At 42.3% G+C, this 18,159-nt stretch overlaps 1 protein-coding gene across 6 annotated transcripts in view; it reads right to left on the minus strand.

Annotated features, from left to right (window-relative positions):
- dock9b (dedicator of cytokinesis 9b) overlaps positions 1-18,159 on the minus strand; it is a 54,597-nt gene that overhangs the window by 17,053 nt on the left and 19,385 nt on the right. For all 6 annotated transcript variants that reach the window (XR_012592863.1, XM_074626551.1, XM_074626550.1 and 3 more), the window contains 19 exons: positions 15,663-15,779; positions 10,947-11,036; positions 9,121-9,203; positions 7,840-7,909; positions 7,131-7,226; positions 6,595-6,729; positions 6,334-6,508; positions 5,978-6,033; positions 5,263-5,337; positions 4,981-5,121; positions 3,736-4,071; positions 3,554-3,636; positions 2,825-2,947; positions 2,656-2,735; positions 2,379-2,566; positions 1,752-1,817; positions 1,000-1,092; positions 556-667; positions 204-322 (listed from right to left, as the gene is read on the minus strand). Coding sequence is in view for 5 of the 6 variants with exons in the window: in XM_074626551.1 (XP_074482652.1) it covers positions 204-322; positions 556-667; positions 1,000-1,092; positions 1,752-1,817; positions 2,379-2,566; positions 2,656-2,735; positions 2,825-2,947; positions 3,554-3,636; positions 3,736-4,071; positions 4,981-5,121; positions 5,263-5,337; positions 5,978-6,033; positions 6,334-6,508; positions 6,595-6,729; positions 7,131-7,226; positions 7,840-7,909; positions 9,121-9,203; positions 10,947-11,036; positions 15,663-15,779 (2,238 nt within the window). In the remaining variant the exon portion in view is untranslated. The remainder of the gene's footprint in view (positions 1-203; positions 323-555; positions 668-999; positions 1,093-1,751; positions 1,818-2,378; positions 2,567-2,655; positions 2,736-2,824; positions 2,948-3,553; positions 3,637-3,735; positions 4,072-4,980; positions 5,122-5,262; positions 5,338-5,977; positions 6,034-6,333; positions 6,509-6,594; positions 6,730-7,130; positions 7,227-7,839; positions 7,910-9,120; positions 9,204-10,946; positions 11,037-15,662; positions 15,780-18,159) is intronic.

An 18,159-nucleotide genomic window follows, 5' to 3' on the forward strand; every position in this document is an offset into this window, starting at 1 on the left:
ATCAGGTCCTACATGGTAATGTGAGGAATCCCATCTTTGAAAGCAATTTGGGAAATTGTTTGAGGGCATTACAGGAAAATACTTTGACCTACAAAACAACGTACGTCTAAAGCAGGCGGCAATCTCCGGTTCTGAAAAGTGAAGCTTGTCTCAGAACTTTAACCCTTCCACAGTCAAAAACCAATAATAATCTTTTTATTTACCTTGTTGACACCATCCTGGGAGCCGAGGTACCCGGCGGGGAGATTGGCGGCCACTGGAAGCAACTGTTCATTCATGATGACTCTGCCATCCCTTAGCAGAGGCAGCCATGCTGAACCCACTGTGTGTAAAGCACATGTTTGTAAAGTAGTGGTAATACTGGGGTGGCTGCAGCATAAACATCACAATTTAAAATATCTCCACCTACTGGGGAGTCTAAGAAAAGTGTCAAACTGCTTTTGTCCATATTATGCGCGCCTGATTTTTACATGAATTCACTGTATTGTTTTTGTTAAAATACCCGCCGGTGCTTTCACTCAGCGGGGGGAGACGTGACAGAAAGCTGCAGCCTACCTGGAGACTCCACCAGGTCTTTCTTCTTGCTGTTGCTGTCGCAGCTCACATGAAAGAAGGTGAAGAGAAGGTGATGCTTCTCATGCAGCTGAGTCGGCAGCTCTATCTTTATCTGAAGGCGAGAAAAACACAGATTCCTGCGGTTGATTTCCTAATACAGAGGGAGCTTTGTTCAGGGAAATGCTGGTAAAAAATGCCCGAGGCGCATCTCCAGTGAGGATTCAATGTTGAATTGAAAAGTGCTCAAACAATACGAGAAGAGGTGAGAGGTACCGCCTTACTTCAAAACACACACTGCAACACCTAGATAACGTTTTGACTTTGTCAAGAGCGTCATAGAGCATATCAGACTCTCTCCATTGATGGTTTTAGCCATTAACAAGCATATTACACAATGCATTATATTAATAAAACTGATTATGAGTAACATGAGGACAGACATACCTCATCATAGAACTCAGGGTTCTGCTGATGGTGCAGGACGGTTGCATACGCCTGCTTAGTGAACAGAGGACCTCCTGGATGACCGTAGATGCACTGCAATAGATTCAGAAACCAGGAGATAATCAAACATGACAGAGAGAGACTAGATAGTCAAGACTAACAGGTCTAAAGTCAAGACTAACAGGTCCAAAATCATGACTAACAGGTCCAAAGTCAAAACTAACAAGTCCAAAGTCAAGACTAGCGCGTCTAAAGTCAAGTCCCAAGTCAAGGCAGAGTCTAAAGTCAAGTCTGAAGTCAAAACGAAAGCCAGGACCAACAATTGAATGTCAAGTCCCTAAACTAAGACCAAAATGTCCCAAGTTGAATCCCAAATAAGGACAAACAAGTCCTAAGTCAAGACCAATGAGTCCAAAGTCGAGTCCAAAGTCAAGTCCCTAAACCAAGACCAACAAGTCCAAAGTCAAGTCCCACGTCAAGACCAACAAGTCCAAAGTCAAGTCCCTAAACCAAGGCCGAAAGGTCCCAAGTTGAGTCCCAAAAAAAGACAAACAAGTACCAAGTCAAGACCAACAAGTCTGTTGCATGTCTTTGTTGTCAAAACAAAAGTCATCAGCCTGAAGTCTGTCTTGAGTCCACGTCATGATTCGAGTCCACACATCTGCTGGTTTGACTTTTGCCATTTTAGACTCTGCGGGGGCCGTATGCAAAGAGCTGAAATGATAACAGCATTTCCTGATATGTAAACGCACCTTCACCGGCTGGGCTTCATCCTCATCAGAATCCTTGAACTCAATGCACACTGCAATATTCCTGGCCTGGAGAGAGGAGACAAAAAACACAGGCAGATTATAAAAGCAAGAACCAGTTCCAAGACATCGCTGCTGGCCTGGAACCAATTTTTGCCAGACTCGCTGTGTCCATTATTGTCTATAAAGAGAAGGAAAATATTTCAGGCAAAGGATTGCCAGCTCTCATTTAAAATAAAACAGAGCAGAGAGACAGATGGTGGAGAGAGAGAAGGCAGGTTGGTTTGCTATATGGAGCTGACCTAGTGAAAATACCAACCCTGCATTAATGTATTAATCAGAAGCTGCTGCTGCTGCTCTGCGTAAGGATAATTCTATCCAGCTCTGCTGCTTGGCTGAGCGAGCCTGAGGCGGTTGCCAGTTGTCTCGTAGGCTAAACGGGAACACAATACGATGATGATAAGAGAATGCCGGCCAAGCAAAAGCATCGCTTTCCAAAAAAGGGATAAGTCATATGTTTTGGAGGGATTTGATGTTACATGTAAAGGGCGAAATACGGATTATGCAGATCATGTAACAGAAAACAGAAAAGCCTAAATGTGTATTGCTATGCATCCGTACTGCTCTTACCTTAGCAAAGGATTTCTGCGCGTCATATTTGAGGTGTTTCGGGTACACATAGAGGTGGTTTTTATAGATGGTGAATGGTTGGGAGCATTTAGCGATGCAGGGTACGAACTCCTCCACCTCCAGGAGAGCGCTGCCGGGCCCGTTGCCTTCAAAGTTCCTCACGGGGATGTAGGAGGAAGTGACGCAATCTGTAGGCAGGAAATGAGGTTAAAGGTTAAAGTCTGATGATTATAAATAGACGATTTAGAGTGATTTTGTAAATATTTGGAGGGTTTACTGGTTACATCCGGGGCCACGCTGTCAATCGTTACATCTAAGTTCCCTAAGAGCACGGGGAGTTTGGCCATTTTCTCTGGTCTGTTGGGAAAACAGACATAAAAACAGCAATGACAACAATGTATCAAACCCAGTTATGGTGTATTTGAGAGAAAGGGGGTGAAGCATACTTTCTGAAGTCAGTAAGCAGTTTGAACATGTCCTCGTCTGACAGCTTGCTGCTGTCCTGTCTGTAAAGAGCCGAGAAGCGAGAGCTTTTGTCCAAAGTTCCTGATGCGTCTTTGAACACAGGCCTGCAGAGACGAAGGAAGAAAAAAAAAAACACATCGTTGAATCTACTGGAGAAGGAGCACATTTCAGTTCCACACTAGTGGTTCAAAGATTTGTGTCTCCCAGCAGGCCGACTTTCATTTGACAGTTTCCACTCAGTTTATATGCAGCAGCTTTCTAAATCTGAATCACTATGTGGTATTATGGCAAAAGAGAATAAGTCCTCTTGATTTTTGGAAGCTTATGTTTTTCCCTCAACAGCAGGAAATCCTATATATGAGTCTATTTAGGGCTCAAGAAGGACTGCCTGCTGGTGGAAGTTGTTCTCTGTCATGATGCAGGGATTAACTTTCTTTTGTTGCTGCTTTTTGGGTGGATTGTTCAGACGGAATAACAGAACGTTTACGAGCAGGCCGCCAGGTTGTTTCTTGTTTTTTCACTTCTTGGCAATATACGTTCTTTGGTGAAGCAGCGCGTCCCCTAGTGTCCCCACCGGACCTTGTGGACACCGCTGGATTTAACATTAAAGATATGACCACTGACTATTTGTATAACAATTTAGCCACACATTCACAGACTGACCATACGCGGTCCAGCCATATACTCGGTTTTAAGTGGGGGTTTCATACCTTGCAGCCCAGGCAAACGGCATCCTGTACTGTCCCAGTCTGCTGCAGGCTGTCTTAGCATTCTTCAGCACCTTTTGAGCCATCTACAGGCAGGTAAGAAAATTATTTTTACTGATGAATCATTCGAGATGACTCGAGCACGCTGTGATTTACAGCCACATCCTCTCTGTTAATCTCTGTACCTTGGCGGAGTCTGAGCTCTTCATGTAGGGTTCAGTGCAGTGGGTGATCCCCCCCTGCAGGACCTTCTCAACCCTGGCCACCAGGAAGATCTCCGGATGGGGACACGTGACTGAGAACACCCCCTGTCTGGGGTAATGGAGAGCCCCCGCTGGGAGCCCACTGGCCTGCCTCTGGCCAGCCAGCGTACCATCACCACTGCCGTTAACTTGTCTGCTACTGGAGCCTGATGTCATTTGTCGGACCAAAGGGTGGTTGAGATCCACGTGGAAGTCGGCCGAGATCTTTCTGCTGTTCTGGACGTCGAAGAGGGACAGGACCACGTAGAAAGGCTCCACCTTTGATGGAAGAGATGAAGGGAAAATATATTTTGGTGATGGAAGTTGGACCAAGTCAAGACCAACAAGTCTAAAGTCAAGTCCCAAGTCGAGACCAACAAGTCCAAAGTCAAAACAAAAGCCAAGACCAACAATCTAAAGTGAAATCAAGTGGTGGAAGTTGGAAGATGAGACAAACAAAGAGAGTAGAGGAAAGAACAGCTTAAGGGAAACCCATCCTTCCTAATGCACTTCTCATTTTCCATCAAGTCAAAATGTACCATTGATGTAATTCATCTGCCCATTCACTCTTTCCACCATGCATTTCCATTACACAAACTCATTTATGAGTGTATGTGTGTGCGTGTGTGTGTGTGTGTGTGTGTGTGTGAGTATCAGAGTTAATAGCTGTGGTTTCCCAGCTGAGTGCCGATTGTAGAAGGAGTCCTCTTTCTACAGAGACAGAGACCTCGGAGATTGACGGCAGGAAACCAGCCTCAGACTGGTGCTAATGCACGGTGGGAGGCCCAGGCTGGTTGCCATGGTAGCGGCCATTCCTCGTGCCAACGACACCAGTTTTGACGGGGGCCAGCCAAGTGGGCCATCTGAACTGTCTGTGATCTTCTTAACTGATTTAGACCTCGCCCTCGTTTGATAAAAGGCCATTTCCCGGAATTATGCTGGAAGCGTGTTTTTGTACTCGCAAATACATTCACAGAAGTGTGATATATATGTCAGACAGTGTGGTTTGTCATTAATCCTTGTGCCTCACTAGGGTCATTTTTCGCTTGTGGAAAATAATATAATTTTATGGCAATTTTTTGACAGACATTTTTTGTCCTCCAAGGACATCAAAGCAACTTTTTTTTAAAGTGAGTCACAAGGGTTAACACCTTTCACTATATTTGACTGTTTTTCATTGAAACATACATTAGTCGTCGGCCCCTCTTCATTCTCTGTGACGCAGCCCTGCAGGTTGAAAGACAGGTCGTTGCAGCTGACCAGGACTCTCTTCCCAAACTTCTCTTCAAACTGCCGCACGTCCGGCTCAATGCCAGAGAAGTCCAGTTTCTGTGGAAACAGGAGATGGTGTGAAAAATCAAATTAAATTGCCACAGGAGAAACTTTTGTTCATGAAATGGATGAATAACAGGAGCAAAACTGACTACACAGAATACACAGGGCTTTGTAGTTGGGTATTATCTTCGTCACCTGTGTGTCAGGGTCCAATGTGAACAGTTTCAGGCGAGCTTCACTCCTCATTTTGGACTCTATATCTCTGGCCGTCTGTTAAACAAAGAAAAAAAAGGGATTCAACATCAGCGAATTTTTTAAAAAGGAAATGGGATGGAAACCATCACGCTGTCCATATCAGAGGCCTGGGTTGGATGTACAGTATGAACTAAGGGAGGCATGAACAATGTAATCAGGAAATCCAAGGACAGTGTATATATTCAGTGTGGTCACACAATGTAAATTCACATCCGCCTTTGTAAAGTCCAAGTCTCATTTGAAAGGATATATAAAAGATGATGATAAAATGTTTTACTGCTTCACAGCCGAGATATATGGCAGGTCTCAGATTTGGATTCACCAATACACTATGAACATAATAAACCTATTGTTTCTTATAGAACTGTTTTCATACACAAATTTTGGCAAACAAACTCTCATATGCCTTTAAAAGTTTGTTTTCAGACTGCCACGTTCCACTCCTGTTTAGCACCACTGTTGGCCTCATCTGGCCTCCGCATTTGGAGACCATTCACACTGCTATACCAGATGTTTGCTTGGTTAGCACCAGCAGGAAACCTGGTTGCAGCTGCTGTTTAGCAATTCAACTCAAAGAAAATCACAGTTCAGACTGCTTCCAAGTGGTGGTGAGCATTGTTTTTTAATGTCGCTACAGATGGGAAAAACAGGCTACCTGAAAGCTGTCTTGAAAACTTCCGGACGAGGGGTCTGCTTTTCCATGCTCCTCATCTGTTGGAGAGATCAACACGAGCTCTGTTAGCTGAGGCAATTATATAAAAACATAATGATGTGTTAGCCTCTCTATGAGGAGGGAAGGGGAAATTACATAAGAAAAATATTGATAATTAAGTTGTTTATCAAGCAAGGAAACATCCTAGAGGTAAGTTATTCCACGGGGTATAGGCGAATTGGAGAAGCCCACAGGTGCAACAAGCATTAAACGAACACTGCAAATAAATACATGCAGAAATAATTGAGCTGCTGAGACAGACAAACAAGATGTCAAAGAAGTAATGCACAAAAACACACCGTCGTGCAGGTCTCCGTTCCTCTTCTCCTGCATGGCCTGCTCGAAGCTGCTGTGGAGGATCTTGTTGAGGGTGCCGATCCACTCCTCCATCTCCGCTTCGCTGTCCGCCGCCAGCAGGAACGTGCTCTTATCCTGCATCTTCAGCTCGAAGGCGAAGCGACGCACTTTGCTGTTCTGAAAAAACACAAATACAAAAGTTGATTACATCCCAGCCCTTAAGAGGCCCATTTTCTACATGCACACTTTCATTTTTCCTTCACCTGAACAACCCCCATGCATGAGTCAAGGAAGATGGTTCCTTTGGGATCCTTGGAGGTGTTCTCGTCCTTGTAGAAGTTGAGGTTGTAGGATCCATCTCCAAGCTGGGCCAGATGGAAGTACCTCCTCTTGAAGGACTAGAGGATGAAAACAGAGAACGTTAACATCCCCTCTTTTTCCTCTAAAAATACCACAAGGGTGGAGATGGGGCGTGGGAAAACTCAAGGGTGAAATTACAAAGTGCGACAAGATATGGGCTACCGTAAGCCATTTGGATTCTACATGTGCAAGAGAGAAAAAAACAAACTGGAGTGGAGAAAATCCAAAGTTTGTATTTACTTAACATTGATAACGTGATGATATTTAATGAAATTATGTGTAATTATGACAGATAGGAATCAATTCACCTTGGTGTAACCCTGGCAGATTATTTTGTGTGAGCTCTCGAGGCAGTAATTATGTGAAGGTGATGAATATTTAATACAAAGCTTTTTTTGTTTGTTATTTTCAATGCCTTAAAGGGTAACTTTGTACCCACCCGCATAGTAACACTGATTGCACTGTTCATGTTGCCTTTGTACAGCCAGCCATGTTTAGACACTCCTCCCTTCTGAGATCCGAGGGAGGCTGTGTCCTGCAAGAGGAGGTGAAAAGAACACACATTAATACATATTGTACTGTTAAATGACCCTAAACACAGATGAGAATTATACAGTTATGTCTGTATTGGTCTCCTCCCTCTCCGTTAATGGACAAAACACAAATAAAAAATCGGCTGACTGCCCTTAAATTCAGTCCTGAGTCGAATCCTCTCTTCATTAAGAGCAACATTCAGATCAACACTGCTCTTCGCTAATCTCCGGGGATTTCAGCCGTGACGGTGTGTTCATCAAAGGTCACTGGCCTTCAGTTAAATCGATGCCTGAAGCGCGGTAATCATTGGGAGGAGATGTGCCCTTAAAATGCTACAAATGCCATGAAGATGTCAGCTATTCTGGGAGACGGCGAGGGCACTAGAACATTAAACACAAGCATCCAAAGGTTGGCTTGTAATCAAGGAGTGGAATTAAATAAATGAATACAATGTTGTGCAATAAATTCAATATAATGTTTGTGCCCTATTGCATTACCTTGTGATCAAGTTTGTGTTTGAACAGGGTTTGGTGAGGCCTTCGAGAGAGGTTGAACTCATTGCCTCAGCGTTCCCTAAACGAAGAGAAAAGAAAGTTTGGGATTGGTGGACTCACCTCGTCTTTTTCCACATCTTCATCCACCTCAAACAGGTGAGCTGCTAGTTTCTCAGGTCTCGACACCTTACTGAAAGTACAGGGAAAAGATCACTTAGACTTCGCTCACTTATAACAACAACAGAATTTAAGGGACTAAGAAATCCTAGAAATTGATTTATTTCTTACTGTAGTTAAATAAATGTAATTTATGGTGTTGTTAGATTGCTGCTAGACCACCCTGTTAATACAGGTGCGTGTCCCCCTTTGTGTACAGCAAGCGGGAGAGCTAATGTAGTGAAAATGTTGTTTTTGAAAGGCTAAACGCCAACAAATGTGGATTGAATCAGAATATTTCGTTAGATTTTGCTACTTAGTAGCAAAAAATATATATCTTTAAATAGTTTTATATACAGATTTTTGTATAAAATATCCAGTAAGTTTGTCATTATGATTTTAGATATACATGAGCAAATTTGACACCCTCTGGGCCGACAAATCCTGGCGCACACCCCCTGTGAGCTTTGGCGCCCTCGGAGAGAGGAATCAAAAACTATTTGCAAATTCCTGACTACGTAGCTATAAGAAATATACATGTATGTTTCAACATCCAAAAAAATGCAAAAAGTTAATTTTTTCAAATTTCAGTGCTACTCAGAAATGCTTCTAGGGTTACAGGAAGTAGCCAGAATACTGCAGCTGCTTCTCTAACAGCAGCTCAAACCCCAGACGGACAGTTTGCCCTTTGACCTTTACAAGACCCAGCTTGCTCGGGGGAACTGCTAGCATAAACAGTGTCAAGAGGTCAAGGCCGAGGCTCGTTTAGTTTTGACTCTACAATATTTTAAACATGACACGCAACATCTGTAAAGCACATTCCTGTCCTTAAGGAAAGAGGCTTCGACCAAGGACACAGGAGACATTGTGGGATTTCCCTTGAGGTTTAACGATATCAATCAACAGCGGTCCCAGAATAGCTCTGCTTATCCTTGGTAGGAAAACATAGGAAGCGTTCTATTGTTGTTGTGGAAGAGCTGGGAGCCGTGTTTCTAGACTTCTGGCTAAAACATTCACAGGGCTGTAAACAAAGGGCAGTGTCACTGAACAAAAGATGATTTACAATATCCCTTGGAGGGCTTTTGAAGCATTGTGTGCTATGCGATGGAAGAAGCAGACTATTAGCTGAACAGCGCATGGACATAGAAGAATATAGAGGAAACTTGTTTTGCTTTGAAAATGAACTCATTCTTTGTCAAACTGACACTATCATCCTGTTAGTGTAGCTGCAGCACACACACTCACTTTGGGAGCTGGCGGAAGTCTCCAGAATACTCCTCATACTTGTAACTGACCACATGCCAGTCGGACTTGTAGGTTTTGATACACTGCAGGGACAGAAAGTGAAGAGGAGGTGAGGGGTCACTTCAACAAGAGAAAATTAAGACGTGTACTTACATGCATGGTCTAGACACGGACAAGCTCAGGTTTCTAAAACAACCTCGGAAAAGTATGTTTGATTTCTTTCCAAAGATTTTTTTAGTAAGAATAGACTCAAACGGACTGTTGCTTTTAAGGCAGATTTGAAAGGGACAGTTTGGGTGTTTTGAAGTGGGGTTGTATGAGGTCCTTATCCGTAGTCAGTGTATTACCTACAGTAGATGACGCCCCCAGTTTGGAGAAACAGACAGGAGTACCAGCACGGGAGCAAAGCAATGTAGTGCTGTGGACGGAGGCAGCAGCAAAACGTGTTTTAGACACCTAAAAAAATCAATACCAGTTTATTGATTCAGTGATTCCGACGAGGAACTGAAGCCGATATATCCATCTATGCTCTCGCCTGACTCTGGATAAGTACCTCATACAACCCCACTTCAAAACACCTGAACTATCCCCTGAGGACGTGAAGGAGGTTTAGCAGATGCAGCTATGGTAAGACCACTAAAATGCATTACATCCAACTGAAGGTCAATGAAAATAGAGGCTGTAAATATGACTGGGGTAGGAGGTGAAAAATCACAGACACATGTGCTCTAGACTGGATTAAAATACTATGTCGAAATCAGCCCACCTTCCCGGGAGAAATCAATCCCGTCCGGATAGAGCTTTCCTGTTTAGTTTTGCAATTCAGAGCAATGCAGTGAGATTTTGGAACATCTATTAATTCTTTACGTCGTCGTCTGTTCACGCTCACAGAACCCCCTGGAAGTTTGATAGTCAACATGTTTTTGAGGGATTATGTTCTCCCCGTGTTAGCGTGGGTTTGCTCCGGGTGCTCCGGTTTCCTCCCGCAGTCCAAAGACATGCAGGTTAGGTTAATTGTTGACTCTAAATTGCCTGTCATCATCTGTTCAAGCTAACAGAGTTCCCTGGAAATGTGCTAGTCAACATGTTTTTGAGGGAGTACACAAAACAAGCATCAGTCGTATCACTTGATTTGATCATCAATTCTGCGAATTCATATGTTGACTGAGGCGAGGGGGTCACTAAAAAGTGGGAAAAATAAAGAGCAGCCCATCTGTAGAAGGCCTCACAGCTCCTCCAGATGTAGATATGATGTAATTGCTGGCTGCCGCCATGGGGGACTATCCCCTATCAGACTCTATCAGGCCGCACCCCAACCAACCCCAGCACGCCGCTCTTCTGAAACAACACGACGTGAACCACCGCTGAACTGCGGACTCCATCTGTAGCCGATCCTCTGCACTGTCAGGAAACATGTGAGGGCGGAGGACACAAATGGAAGTTCATTTAAAGGCTAAGAGCAAAATTGTTTTGACGTGGACCGTATCAGTTTCCCCTTGTCTCTAAATCATGAGTGGTCAACAAACGCTTTTTCTTTTCCGCCAGATTCCTTTGAAATCCAATCCGCTCTGCTTTATATATACACCATAAACTAATCAGAATGTCTGTGAGCTCCAGTATCTGATGGGTCTTCAGGGTGTGTTGCATTATCTGGACAGAGGCGAAGCACCTGTGTTTGGGTGAAAGGCGAGAAAACATGGCCGCGCTCCAAACCAAAGGATAGAGCAGAGCTTCGGTCACGACAGAGAGGGTCGAGGCTTTGGCCCAGACCGAGGGGATGAAGAATGGACAAAGCAGGCTTACGTCCAGGTATGTATTAGTTTTACCTCTTGGACAAACAGCGAGTGAGCTTCTTTCTCGGCAGTCTCTGGCACGGTGGAGAACAGAGTCCTGCCCTGGCGCCTCAGGGTGGAGATCTGAGGAGAGAAAAGGGAAAGTAGGCCTGAAAACAGACGGATAGAAAGAGACTGGCACAACAGATCCATTCTGCTGCTGTTTTTATTGCGTCCTTGTCACTTTCATCTGCTAGCTAACAACAGACATATGCCTAAAAGCTGCTGAGTGTGCAGGGGTGCACTACCAAACGGGTAAAGAACCCAGAACTAAGTTTTTATAAGCTGCCAAACAGAAAAACTGAGGATACACGCAATAAAACTATTTTCCTTGAAGCCCCCCATACTTGTATCTAAGAAAAACTGACAAATCCTCGAACAAAATCCTCAATTAGAATAAAGCAATTCAGTGAATTTAGTTATTTTTTTAAATAAATCAACTTTCTTTAATGAACATAACTCGTCAGTGTATGACCGCAGTGAAAATGTTGTTTTTGAAAGGCTAAACGCCAACAAATATGGATTGAAGCAGAATCTTTTGTTAGATAAAAACACGTTGTGAATTGGAAATTCTTGCATCTGAATACAGGTATATTCAGACAGACAGTATGAGAAAAATAATGTGTTTTTTTTCAACGTTAAAGCATGGAAACATGTTCTAGTAGAAACCCAAAATATAAGTATAATAAATCTTGTCTAATCGTATTATTCATCATCAATCATTCAAAGTTAAAAGGCGAGATGAAAGGAGATGGTACTTTTCTTCTTTTGAGTTGCTCAAAGAAAAAGAAATAACCAGCACTGCAGAGAATGCTCTGCAGCCAATATTATTCCAGTCCTGATTCTTCTTCCTGCTGGCCTTATTAGATGGATACAGCCAGAAAAAGGAGAGCGAGGATCCATAGCTGAGGAGCAAAAGGCGCCTCGGGGCATCTAGATTGTTGGGCTGGCAAGCCTTGCTCCCAGTTAGTGTTCTGCTTTTCTACTCAACCCACAAAGACGAGTAGGAAACAGTGGCACAATGACCTAGTTTTGTCATGAATCTCCTATTCTTACACTGGCAAGCATATACAGTCATTGGGTCTCTGCCCTCATTTGTCCAGTTCACTCGTGGAATAGCTATAAAAGACCTGTCAGTAGCCCAAATTGAGCTCAGTTTATTCAGTCCAGTGATGTGTTAAAACATCTGCAGTGAGGAAAGTATTAGTCATTCAGGCCGTCAATGCAGGGGTCTGGCTGCAAACGCTATTTGGAACAATTTAACTACTTTTTATGCTTTTGTTGTAGCTGTATAAGAGCAAAACAATTATTAAAGGGACAGTGTGTATGATTTGGTGGCATCTAGTGGTGTAGTTGCAGATTGCAACCAACTGAGCACCCCTCAGCTCACTCCTCCCTTTACAAGACTGAGGTAACGTGAGTTGGCGAGTGCAAAACCATGGTAACGCCATTCACCTCGCTCAGAAGCAATGCATACTATAATAACACTACTTTAGAAGCAACGGAAGTCAAGAGGGCGGTTGGCGTGTAGTTGTGTAGTTGTTAGGCAGATTAAATGACCAACGGCCAAAATGTCCGTTGGATGGAATGGATGGAAATATGCAAAATGAATGAATTAATAGCATATTAAATAGCCTAACATTGTAAGATATGTTGCCAAGACAACTAAAAATATCAATTCATATTATACAAAAGTTTGAATGCCTCTGCTCCGCCGTGCTAATTTGAATCAAATACCCTTTTTGTCAAACTTTTTGTTTAGGTAAGGTATTAATAATAATATGAATGTCAACGTTATGAGTGATGCTTCAGACTATACGGTAGGCTTCAGCCCTGCGAGGCACACAACACTATTTTTTATTTGAAAAACGTGGAAATCGGGCATTAGACATACTGTATATAGGCTATATGTACATAGGCTATATACTCTATATAGACACATATTTAGACCGCTTCTTCATTTAACTTGGCGGACAGTTATCCCATGAGTTTTGACCAAGCCCCCAGGCGGTACTACAACATCTGTGTCCTTCACATGATGCCATTGGGCCCAAAAATACTTTTTCCCATAGATTGGGAAAGAGACGTCTGTAACTCAGCAGATAATTTTTTTTCAGTTGAATCAACTTCCTAGTACAAAACTTGAATAGTCCTTATTTAAATAATTAGGACCTAAAAGTTGTAAAATGGACTAACAGTTGAATCCAGAGTTATTTCCCTTCCTCCATTCATGTGAATGAGCCCCAGACCGAGGGCTGGGAGGCAGGGTTAAAGGAAACGCTACTGCGCCTGCTCTATAGGCCCAATGGATGCGTAGGATCGCCGGATGATCCGGGCACTTTATCACTCGGCAGTTGAGCCATTTTGGCATCATGCGCCACTGAGCAACTCTCATAAGGAACGAAGCACAGGAGCCCGCCTACAACACTGTATCCAGTTCTCTTAATACATTCATGGTTATGACGCAATGTCGCTGTTTTACATCTATGAGTGTGTCAGCAGGATGAATGGGGGCTAAGTTGCCCTGCGTTTGGTAATCATAAAAACTCAAGGGTGAGTAGATAATGGCTAAATTCTAATTTTGGGGGTGAATGACCAATTAGCATACTGCAGTACAACACAGTATGACACTTCATGGACACTTCACGCACAAGCTTCAGAGCCTATTGCCCAGTCTGCGTTGAAAACCAACCACTCAACACACACAGCTTGTCCATTAGACCAGTCAGTCACTCACGGAGACCAAAGCACACCCATGTCCATCAACTTTTAGCAAGAACTGCTGGCTTCCAATTAACAGCATTCCTTTCCCAGTCATTAAACCGGGGCTTTGATGGCGTCCACTGGGCCGGAGGAGCGTGCTCCCACGGGCAGCGACACGGCGGGGCAGATATAGGAATTCTCTAGCATGGCTATCTGGGCAAAGTGGTGAGGAGAGGAGTCTTCTGATGTCCTCTTTGAAAGATGAAAGTGACTGTGTTATCTGTACATATGTGCAGGATCAGAAATTTGAAGACTCTGGATAAGCAGCAAATTCGCACTTGACCACTATACTCTGTTATGAACTAAAATATTAAAATATTGACCACATTCAATCCAATATCCACCCAGCCAGAGATCCACACACTCTCTTGCAGTTCCTGTGTGTATCCATACAGTATGTATGTGTGTATCTGTGCAGCACGTGCACATACTAGACCCATATGTCTGGCTAACTCCCCCCACCCTCTCCTCTCTAAGCCCAGTGATGTAAAACATATGGCAGGTTAGACAGATGGACGGACTGGGTCGGACCAAACAAACACACACTCGCACAAAGGGCAGTTACTAATGGCTGTGCTCTGCAGACAGCCTTGTAATGAAACCCACTCATCATGTAGTGATTGTGAAATAGTCTGGGAGCAGACTGTGCGTTGGAGATTTCCCACCACATACTCTGTTATTGCTCTAAACTTCTATTCTCTTGTTTTGTTTGCTTTAATTTCACTGTTAGCTCATTATCTGTATGACAACCACCAAATTGGACAGAGGGAGGATCTTAGATAAACTGGTCACAAATGTATAGTTTAACATTTATAAAAGGCTCAGTGGTTCCATAAAACAGCTAGGCACTGTAGTTTTAAGCAAACGTTACTCAAACAGGAGGAAATAGTGCATTTGTTGGGGACTATTTTCAGCGGTGGATTAATACACAATTGGGGTTCTAGTATAGTGAGTATTCGGGGCAGCAGGTCGGTGTATGTGGGATTGAGTCAAAATATACTGCAGTGTGTGTTCATGGTAAGGGGCAACCTCCGGGTCTGAAAAGTGAAGCCAATGAGGAAGTGCCTTAAACTTGGATTCTATTTAATGGCAACCAGGGGGCGACTTGTCTGGTTGCAAAAAGAAGTCTGATTGTATAGAAGTCTATGAGAAAATGAGCCTACTTCTCACTTGATTTATTACCTCAGTAAAGATTGTAAACATGAGTTTATGGTCTCAATCGCTAGTTTCAAGTCGACACAGCATGATGTTCATTTAGTAAATTATGGTCCCATTAAGAGTCAAATTGACCATAAAGTCGCGGTGACTACGTCCACTTCTTGTATACAGTCTATGGTTCATGGTGATGAAGGAACAGTGTGTCTCATTGATGTGTTTTCAATAGTTTTTGGACAACAATGGCGCTCTATGGCACGGAGGAAGAAGATACATCAGGCTTTGATACAAACACAATACTTGTTAGGAGATACAGACATTGGCTTCGCTCTGCATGTGGGATTTGTTGATAATAAGAAAAATATTGACCAGACGTATCCTTTAAAGTCTGATCACTCACACTATTTTTCAGGGAGACTTGAGGAATGACAAACATTTGAGTCTGTCCCTGTTTTCGCATTCTCTCTCAAGCTAGGAGTGGACCCCGCTGAGATCCATCTCAGCACTACGGTGATGTAATGTTGACACAGTCTTTGAGCTCCTTGGAACAAAAGCAGCAGATCTATGTAGCGTGTAAATGTTTATAAGGGCATGAGTCAGTGATTACACGCAGTACATGTAGAAGTCAAATAGCCGATTGACCATGAACGTTAGAAAACAATCTAAAAATATTATTGTGAGTGGCGTGTTTGAACAGCGGTTTGCCTCAGCGTGCAACCCAGTTTGACCTACGAGAGGGGAAAAGCTAAACGTACCCACAGGGCTCAGGAAATAACTCTCCCCACGTCTTACCTGGAAGTCGTCCGTGGGGAACTGCAGCATGTCCCGCAGGACATCACTGATGATCTGGGTCTTCCTCTGCAGGAGCACATTTTCGTAGTCCAGAGGCTCGATGATCTTCGGCTTTACCTAAAACAGAAGATCGCAGCGGGGGATCAGCAAGTGGATCAACATTTTTGCGTCTCTGTACATATTTGTATCCTCATTAGTTGACCAATAATAGTACAATTCATAAGGGTATCAGTGTTACAAGGGTGGGGTATTCACACTGTCTGGACAACAAGTTGCTATTGTCTTTTCACTCAGTTACTGACAGCAAGAGCTGGCACAGAGACAGACATGAATGTGGGTTAACAGAAGAGGAGATGCTAGATGAGGGGAGCGAGGGATGGACGGATGGATGAGAGTCTGTGTGTGCCATTGTACCAGTCACTGTGTCATGAGATCACGTTCAAAACCTGAACTAGAGAAGTCAATAGTGGTCATTTCAGCTCTACAAATCTCTCCTCTGAGGCTTTACCTCCTCATACCAATGCCCACTGCAGGAAGATACACAATCCAAACAGGATTCTTCATTCCATACTTGTAAATCTTTATGCTACACTATAACAGAGATGGCTTTGTAAGCATTGATGCTTGGCAGAAGGTAAGATAGTGGAGCGTAGTTCATGATCTCTAGAGATTAAACTCTCCCAGCGCTGTAGACGTCAGAACTAACATTCCACAGAAAAGACCCAAAGGATTCCTCCAGCATGTCCTCCCGCTATGGAGGACGGAACATGCCAAAATAAAAAATAAATGAATAAATATATAAATGACTCAATAAATAAATAAATAAATAGGTCATTAAGTGTAGCAAAAATAATATTACAAATAAATGTAGCCATTAATTAATTGATAAAATGTGACATAAATTGATACATTGATTGCATTTATTTTTTATTTATTTATTTTTGCATTCATTTTTTATTTATTTCTTTATTTTTGTATTTATTTCTTATTCATTTAATATTTATATTTAATTGTGTGTATTTATTTATTTATTTCTGAATGATTTTCCGTTTGCATTTCGACCCGTATTTTTCCCCCCCAAATTATTTATTCCTCTTTTCTTTTCTTTAATTCATAAATGCAAACAAAAATAGTAAATAATTAAATAATGTAATTAATACAATTTAATTATTTATTTATTTATCGAGATATTTATATCTTTATTCATTTATTTTTGATTGTGGCAGGTTCCTCCATATCCCTCAACAAGCCTGACTGTGATATTAGAAAACACAACCTCTCATATGACTCACACGTGTGGCTGTGTCCGCAAAAGAAGGTCCGAAGGAAGTAAACCAATCTTTGATCTATTTAAAGCTGAATTAGAGACAGATTTAGTTTTTGAATACTAGTCCCTAATAGGGAAGTATGTACGTGACACAAACAAACAGAAAAATTGGAAGAAAATCAGCCATTTGACAAAATATTACCAAAAGTTATCATCTTTCTGTACGTTTCTAAATCCTCCCTGGTTGGAATGTGGCTGCTAGGTGTGGCTGTGGTCCATACTATTTGGATTAGCCTCTTGGTCTGGCTCCAATAAACACATAACAAATTGAAGCCAATTAAACCGCCGTCTGATCGTAGCTTTACATTTAGATTCGTCCAACCAATCCTCCTGATGATGTAATGAAAACATCCCTCCGTATCTCTCCTCCATCCCCTTTAGATGTAAAAGATCATCTGATAAGCAGAAAATCGGCGGTGCTGATTTCCAACTGGATGATTGCCATTCAGACAGAAGATAACAACAAGCAGCTGTGAACTGTGACTTGCCAGTAATTATCTCCCATGAATACATTAGAGACACAGTTATGTGTTAACTGATGGAGATGGAGATGTGACTGTCATTATGCTCTATAAACTCAAATCCTGTCAGTTCAATAATACTCTTATCTAACAAGTGAGTTACAATTTATAATCTTGATTTGATGATCAAAAATAATCCAAATTTAGGGAAATTCTGCAATAAAATGACGAGGGCTGTCAAAGTTAACGCAATAATAATGCTAATTCGTTTTAACGCCACTAATTTAATTAACGCATAGTCAGAGGTTGTTGCGTGCTCAGTTTTAAAGCTAGAGTGAAGATACTGGCATCATATGAAACTAGAAAACCTAAAGAATCCATTGGTACCAATCATGTAATACTAGCTTAACTAGTATAGCGTCCAGTCCCGACGGCAGCCCGTCGGATTTTTAGAGGTTAATTAAAAATCACAAGTTGCATTAATGCATTAAACAAATTATTGGCGTTGAAATTTATTTGCGATAACGCCTTATTATTGCGTTAACTTTGACAACCCTATTTATAACAACTAAAGAAGTTGTAGTTTTGTTGCCTAAACCTAAAGAAGTTGTAGTTTTGTTTCCTAAACCTAAAGAAGTTGTAGGTTTTTTGTGCCTAAACCTAAAGAAGCCTTTTTGTTTGTGTTCAAACATGATGTTTCATTCAGTTT

Source organism: Sebastes fasciatus, chromosome 24, assembly GCF_043250625.1.
Source record: "Sebastes fasciatus isolate fSebFas1 chromosome 24, fSebFas1.pri, whole genome shotgun sequence".
Taxonomy (NCBI): domain Eukaryota; kingdom Metazoa; phylum Chordata; class Actinopteri; order Perciformes; family Sebastidae; genus Sebastes; species Sebastes fasciatus.